Source organism: Anarrhichthys ocellatus, unplaced genomic scaffold, assembly GCF_004355925.1.
Source record: "Anarrhichthys ocellatus isolate YVR2014 unplaced genomic scaffold, GSC_Weel_1.0 scaffold723, whole genome shotgun sequence".
Lineage (NCBI taxonomy): Eukaryota > Metazoa > Chordata > Actinopteri > Perciformes > Anarhichadidae > Anarrhichthys > Anarrhichthys ocellatus.
In genome coordinates, this window is record NW_022280697.1 from 3,340 (window position 1) to 10,966 (window position 7,627).

The window sequence follows — 7,627 nt, forward strand, 5'->3', positions numbered from 1 at the left end:
TCTGTCAGAGCCAATCAGAGAGCAGGGGAGGTGAACAGGTGAAAACTCAGCACAGATACACGGGATCAGGTCAAGAACCCTACACCAGAACCCTGGATCAGAAGACGCTTCAGCTCGGTTTTGTCACGGCCCCCCCTCTGTGAACAGACTGCTTGGGGGGGGGCTTCAATCGGCCTTTCGTTTCATCACTTCTAGTGTGTAGTATTACTATCAGAGTACTTCTTAAATCTCTGGTCGAACAAAGGAACCAAACCTGTAAGTTTGTTCACTAAATATATTGCTAACGTCATAAACACATTCTGGTCGCCATCTTGACTAAATGTTCCCGCCACACAGACACTACCGTCTTCAGTTCTTTGTCCGTTTGTTGAATCACTTCTTACCGTTAACGGATCCATCGAAGCCGGTCGGAGCCTTGAGTTAGCCGCCGCAGCTAACGTTAGCTAACGTTAGCTGGTTAACGCATCACATTCACAGTTATCTTTAGTAGTCAGTGAAAGCACACCGACACCAGACAGACCATAACGTTCACATTGCCCGATCATCGCCGCTGCTCTTCGGCGGTAGCGCCGTCTGCTCTCCGGCCAACTTCACGCTCTCAAACCTTCCTGTAGTAAAAAAAAACAGCGCCATGGTATCTTTATACGATCCAGCAACCAATCACAGAGTGGATCAGAGCCATGGTGCGGCATGACCCGCCCTACTCTTTTTCTGATTGGGTCACCCTGACACAACCCTAACCGTGCCCGAACGAACCAATCCAACCAACGAAGGCAACGAGTATTAGCCAATCAGAGGGAAAGTAGGGCGGGTCGTGCTGTTTGGACCAATTGTAATCCAGCTCCTACTGACATATTTACGACGCTGGGAAAAGACATTGAAGGCATCACCAACCGTTATTAAAAAAAACAAAAACGGTCGCTTTATGAAGTTTTCACCCGTTTTATTTTAAGTTTGTTTTTATGACAAAGTGGAGACAAGCAGGAGAAGAAGGAGGTGTGAAGATAAAGAGAAGAAGGAGGTGTGAAGATAAAGAGAAGAAGGAGGTGTGAAGATAAAGATAATAAGAAGGTGTGAAGATAAAGATGGACGCCAGAGACGAGCGATTGGATCCCGTCCGGAGCTTCACCCTCACCAGCTTCAGGTTGGAGGAGGAAAGATGGCGGCGGTTTGTCTCTGAGGAGGAAAACCAGGTGATCTTCAGCAGCTTCTTCAACACTCCGGACTACAAGAACCTGTTCCTCTGTCGGGACCCTGAAGATGGAGGACTCTCCATCGGCTTGGACCCCCCTCAAAATGTCCAAACTAAAGTGGTCTGCGTCTCCAGAGCAGGTCGAGAAGTCATCACGAGAGAAAATGTCCAAAAGATTTTAGTAATCCAAGAAGTTGAGGGAGAAGACGCCAAGAGCTTCATCATTGCTGTCTCTGAGGAGGTGAGACAGCTAGCTAAGCTAAGGCTAATTATAGCTAAGGATAACATTTAGACTAACTGGGCGACCGTGGCTCATTGGCATGAGCAAGACACTGAACCCCCGGCTCGCCGGGCGCCTGTCATTGGCAGCCCACTGCCATATATATATACTCCTATATACAGGGATGGGTCAAATGCAGAAGTCAAATTTTGTGTATATGACAATAAAAAGGGTTTCTATTTCTACTCTATTCTAAGGCTAATTCAAGCTATGGCTAACATTTAGACCACACGTGTCAAACTCAAGGCCCGCCACGTCATTTTATGTGGCCCGCGAATCCACCAGCAAAAAAAATATATATATTTTTTTTATTTTGGAAAACAAATAGACTTGAAAATAAAAGTATCCCCATGGTCGAAATTATGAGATAGAAAGTTGAAATTCTGAGATAGCATGTTGAAATTATGAGATAGCATGTTGAAATTATGAGATAGCATGTTGTCTGTGTACCGACATTAAAACTATCACAACAGGTGGACAGGAGAGGGAACAGCCTGTAAAGAGGTTTTCCATCAAGTGATTGAGTTGAAAAAGATCGACAAATAATCCCAAAATGTCCACGAAGAGAAGAATTGATGCAGAGGGAAGAAGATGTAATGAAAGATGGGAAAGAGAATACATGTCTGTGCTTCAGGGAGAAAAACGGGTCTGTCTTCTGTGTTATGATGCGTGTCGGTGATGAAGGATACTATTCACGTCGGCATTTTGACACCAAACACGGAGCTAAATTTAGCCTCCAAGAAAAACATCAAATTGTCCAAGAATTAAAAGGCAGAGTGCAATCACAGCAGAATATATTTACAGAAGCTACAGCCCAGTGCATGCTAAAGGTATGTGAGCAGGTGAGCTCCGACCAGATACAGACTTTTACAAATGTCAGTTTGTGAAGAAACACCATCGCAGACCGAGTTCAGGAACTAGCAGCAATCTAACAACACAGCTAGCTCAGAGACGAGATACATCATCTATCAGTGTTTGTAAGAGGCTGAAGGCAGACCTGACTCTGTGAGGAGCTCTTGTAGCTGCCATGCACGGGACGACGGCAGGGACATTAGTGATGCAGAGAGGTGACAACAATAGCTTTGAACAAAGTTAATGTAATAACTTGTGTTTGATATTTGTCTTTGTTATTTTCTTTAATAGTTTGATCTTTGATAGAGTAATGTGGGTTTCTTAACCCTAAATTAAAATGATTTATGTTATAACAACAGAAATGTGCTTAAATATAATTTTACATTTATATAACTGCATGTACAATATTTTTACACTTGAATAAACAATAATCAAAAGCAGAGAGTTATTTAACAATATGTTAGGAGTAGTTACAGTTATACAGTCTTACAGTTACAACCGGCCCTTTGAGGGAAACATGATGCTGATGTGGCCCGGAGTGAAAATGAGTTTGACACCCCTGATTTAGACTAACTGGAAACTAAGGCAAATTTAAGATAAGGCTAGTATGAATATGGCAAATATAAGAGTAAGCTTAACTGGCCAATTCAAGATAAGTCTTAACATTAAAGCTAACTGGAAGCTATGGCTAATTCAAGATGAGCCAACATTAGGGCTAGCTGTGAGCTATGGCTAGTTCAAGATAAGGCCAACTGTTAGCTTAAGCTAAGGCTAACACATTGTCCATGGCAGTTGTTTCCAAACACTGGGTCAGGACCCACAGTTCTCAATCCCTTTGGTTAGAAACCTGCTCTACCTGCAGGACGTCCAGGCTGAAGGTTAAAGGTGTGTCCTCTGCTCTCAGGTGACCTGCCCGTTGCTTATTAACCCAGAGACGAGCAGAAGATGGGCGGTGGGCTTACCCGAGGAGGCTCTGAGGTCCACGGAGCAGCAGAGGAACGAGGCGCTGGTGATGGAGGCTCAGATGGAGGGAGGAACTTTCCTCACTTATCCCGAAGCTCTTCATGAGGACCAGCTTCATGGAAACACCTACACAGATGACACTGAAGAGGGGTAGGACAGACTTCTTCTTCTTCTTCTCCAACACTGAAGCTTCTTCTTCTTCTTCTTGGCCCAATCCCAACGTCCCTCCTAAACCCTCAGACCCTGAACCCTCAAGGACTCACTGAGGTCACCTGGTGAGTGGGTGAGTGTGAGAGACTGTGAGGGCTTGAGATGGTGGAAATATGAACGGGACATATCACCTTACCATAAAAACAACAAAACATATGATGTATAGTTGTGTGTATTTATTGTATATTATTTACTCCCTGATGTGAACGTCTTCAGGCTCTTTCCTCACTAGATGAGGTAACTTCAGATAATCTATTTACTCATTTTTGTCAAAACGGCTTCAATGACAAAATCAAATATTTGATGAATAAATGAATAAATATCTTCTGATTTCATGTTTTAATGTTCCATCTTTAACCCTTAATGTTTCTGAGTACATGTAATACTCCAGGCTGAAAACACTGATTTACCTTTTTGTTACGTCTCCATGCGTCCACTGGTTACCCCGTGTTTAACGTCACATTGCAATGATTTGTGGGTAATTCCCTTATGCTAAGGGTTCACACCAAACGCGTCGCGAATTATTCGCGCGAGTAGATTACATACAAAGTCTATGCACAGACGCGATGAGACTGGCGCGGCGCTAATTTGCGATGGTGCGGCGCGATTGACGCAAATTTGTGGCGCGATTGACGCAAATCCGCGTCAAACGCGTGAGCTGAAATTTTTCAACTTCTGCAAAATATTCGCGTTACGCCCCGGCGCGATAGCCTATCAGCGTTGAGTTGCTCCCCCTGACATCACTGACTTCCTGCCGTTGTTGAATCAGGAAATAAATACTGTAGCCGTCTGTGTTCACCCAGAGCTCTACGATCAAATCGGTATCATTACGTAGTTATTCCGGAGTCCCTTTTTGTCGGTTTATTGCCGTTAAATCACAGCCAAATCAGTTTATTTAGTGTTCATACAGCTGTAGTAAACAACGACGTGTGGCTTGCTAGACACAGTGAATACAGCTCGATAAAATCCATGGAGCTCCTCTGAACAATATTATGAACCAGACATGACGGCGTTTAGTTTCCCGGGATATCTGTGACTTCCACAACACGTACTAAGCAGAAATAGAGGTTCTTTTTTTCATGGTTAATGGCGGACAGTTGAACGGCTTTCAGGGCGATAAGCCCCGCCCCCTCTCCGGCGCGATTCACACATGAACACAAATGGTCCCCGGCGTTTTGACCGGCGTCGCGATGAATTCGCTACGCGTTTGGTGTGAACGCAGCATAAGGGTTCATAAAGGAAACAAAATGTCTGCCAGAGCCTCAAACACTCAATGATTTGACAGACAGAACTAAACCCTCACGGACTTCGCGGGAGTGCGCCTCAAAGTCTGTGAGTCCGTGAGGGAGGGCATTGGGATTGGCCCTGAAGCTTCTTCTTCTTCTTCTTCTTCTTCTGTCCTCTAACAGTAAACCTTCTTCTTCTTTATCTGCTTCTTCTTCTCTCTAACAGGAAGTTGTCACACACTAAGCTGCTCCACTCCTGTGACTCCACCATCACAGAGTGGGTGAAGCTGGTCTCAAACTTCCTGCAGCAGGACTCGTCTCAGCCGGTTCTGGACGGACTGGATCCCCTTCCCTCAGACGAGTTTAACTTCTGGAGGACTAGACTGAAGAACCTGCACCTGATCCAGCAGCAGGTCTACTATTACAGTATTATCTTATGATGTAGTATTCTAATGATATAAAGTGACATAAAGTCCTTCCTCTGGTTCTTGGTCCAGCTGAGGAGCAGCAGAGCCCAGCAGGTGGTCTCTGTGGTGCAGAGAGCAGACAGTGTGTACTGGTCCAGTCTCAGAGACCTGTACTCCGAGGTCCAGGAAGGTGAGACAGGAAGTCTCCATCAATGTGGGACATGAGTCCTCAGAACCAGATCAGTCCTCTGACCCGTCTCTGTTGGTCCCCTCAGGTCTGGATGAGGCCCAGGACCTCACCGTGAACCTGGACCCTGTGCAGGAGAAGCTGGAGCAGCTGGAGCGGATGGACTACCTGCAGGTACCTCATGGACCGGTCCTCCAGGGGTTTACTGTGACATCACCACTGTGTGTGTGTGTGTGTGTGTGACATCATCACCACTGTGTGTGTGTGACATCACCACTGTGTGTGTATGTGTGACATCACCACTGTGTGTGTGATTGACAGCTGGGGGACAACATGGCTGCTCTGATGGAGGAGGTGAGACAGGTGTGGATCAGGTCTGAGTTCTACCGTAGACCCTGTAGGGTAGTGGTCCTGCTGCAGGAGATCTGTAACCTGTTCATACAGATGGTAACACACACACACATACAAACACACACACAGACATACAAACACACACACACCAGTTGATTGTGCTCCTCCTTCCTGGTCTACAGAGCAGGAGGTTCCTTAATGAGGAGGAGGTGATGGCTGGTCTGGGATCAGATCCTGGTCCCAGACTGGATGATGTCACACTGGTGATCTGGACCCTTCAGACCCTCAAAGAGGAGTACAGGTGGTGCAGGACCCAGCTGGAGCAGGTACACCTCATGTCTACACCACAGACATGTACATAGAGTCCTGGTCCAGGTCCAGGTTCAGGTCTGAGGATTCTTCTGGTTTCTCTCTGCAGGACGGAGACACTCACAACTGGGACTTCCCTTCAAACTTGGTCTTCTTCAACCTGGACCACTTCCTGTTACACCTGCAGAGCATCCAGGTACACACACACACACACAGACACAGACTCTTCCTATCCTCTCCTCCTCTCCTCTCCTCTCCTCCTACAGGAGGTGTTCAGTGTCAGCCTGAAGCTGCATCAGTTGGACTCTGCGGTCCTGTCTGGTGTTGGAGGCCAGATGTGGACTGATGTGGTTCAGCAGGTGTATCAGGACTTCCTGGGTCATGTGAAGGTTCTGTGTGACTCCACCTGTGACCCCACCGACCCTGAAGACCAGGTGACGGTCATGTGATGTGTGTGAGGAGCTTCCTGTTGGATCCTGAGCTGTGTGTAAGTCCTCCTCCTCTTCCTCCTCCTCTTCCTCTCAGAGCTTCCAGCTGCACCTGAACCACTTCTGGGTTCAGGTCTCAGACCTAGAGAGACGGCTGGTGTCGGTCCTCAGCAGAGCCTTTGAGGACTGCTGCGCCTCCTCCTCTGGAGCAAAGGTACCCTCTAACTCTAACACAGTACTGATCTGATCTGGTCTGGTCCGGTCTGGTCTGATCCGGTACGATCTGGTCAGGTCTGATCTGAACTGGTCTGATCCCGTCTGGTCCGGTCCGGCCTGATCTGGTCCGGTCTGATCTGTTCTGTTCCGTTCCGATCTGATCCGGTCTAGTCCGGCCCGATCTGGTCTGATCTGGTCTATTCTGATCCGGTCTGATCTGCTTTGTTTCAGCTGGTGAAGATGTTCGGGTTCCTCCTGGACCGTCCTCTGATCCAGGATCAGCTGCGTCCTCACCTGACCCGGCTGGAGGAGCTGGTCCTGGAAGAGCTGGATCAGACCGAGCTGCTGTTCTACAGTCAGAGAGAGGAACCGAACGCATTCAGCAGGGTCACTCCGTCTGCTGCAGCCGGACTCTGCTGGACTCAACAGCTCAGACTGAGAGCTGAAAACTCTCTGGACCACTACAGGACGCTTCAACAGCTGTAAGAGGACCACTGAAACCAGGACCTGGACTCAGTCTCTGTGTTGTGTTCAGGGACCTGGACTCAGTCTCTGTGTTGCGTTCAGGGACCTGGACTCAGTCTCTGTGTTGCGTTCAGGGACCTGGACTCAGTCTCTGTGTTGCGATCAGGGACCTGGACTCAGTCTCTGTGTTGCGATCAGGGACCTGGACTCAGTCTCTGTGTTGCGTTCAGGGACCTGGACTCGGGTGCCTCCCAGCTGATCCTGCAGAGGTTCCAGCAGATCGTGGACCTCCTGCAGGACTTCACAGACCGAGGGAGGTCCAGCTGGAGTTGTCTGCTGGACTCCGACTGTGAATTCATCCTGAAACAACCTCTGATACAGAACAACCAGCAAGGCATGCTGGGAGTTAACTGCAGCCACAAGGTCAGTCACAAGAAAACCCAACAAGAGGCCGTGTGATTGGCTGAAGCTCGTCACACTTTACCTGGTTTAACTGTGTGTGTGTGTGTGTGTGTGTGTGTGTGTGTGTGTGTGTGTGTGT

At 47.7% G+C, this 7,627-nt stretch overlaps 1 protein-coding gene across 3 annotated transcripts; it reads left to right on the forward strand.

Moving 5' to 3' along the window:
- Window positions 1–1,009: 1,009 nt before the first annotated feature.
- On the forward strand, window positions 1,010–7,582 carry LOC116376935 (dynein heavy chain 17, axonemal-like). 3 transcript variants are annotated; one of them, XM_031838442.1, is made up of 12 exons: window positions 1,010–1,433; window positions 3,229–3,437; window positions 4,950–5,136; window positions 5,221–5,320; window positions 5,406–5,491; window positions 5,639–5,764; window positions 5,851–5,994; window positions 6,087–6,173; window positions 6,244–6,411; window positions 6,503–6,619; window positions 6,853–7,103; window positions 7,317–7,582. In XM_031838442.1, the coding sequence occupies exons 1-12, from the start codon at window positions 1,086–1,088 to the stop codon at window positions 7,543–7,545; spliced, it is 2,052 nt and encodes a 683-aa protein (XP_031694302.1). In that variant the 5' UTR covers window positions 1,010–1,085; the 3' UTR covers window positions 7,546–7,582. The 3 variants fall into 3 exon arrangements, with proteins under 3 accessions (XP_031694302.1, XP_031694304.1, XP_031694303.1); XM_031838444.1 differs by having other exon boundaries at window positions 6,853–7,156; window positions 7,189–7,409; XM_031838443.1 differs by lacking the exon at window positions 6,244–6,411.
- The last annotated feature ends 45 nt before the right edge of the window (window positions 7,583–7,627 follow it).

Excerpts from the sequence above, each read along its gene's own strand:
- LOC116376935 (XM_031838442.1), top strand. The coding sequence starts at position 1,086 with ATGGACGCCAGAGACGAGCGATTGGATCCCGTCCGGAGCTTCACCCTC. Across the intron at positions 1,434-3,228 it reads TCATTGCTGTCTCTGAGGAG|GTGACCTGCCCGTTGCTTAT; the intron begins GTGAGACAGCTA and ends CTCTGCTCTCAG. Across the intron at positions 7,104-7,316 it reads TACAGGACGCTTCAACAGCT|GGACCTGGACTCGGGTGCCT; the intron begins GTAAGAGGACCA and ends TGTTGCGTTCAG.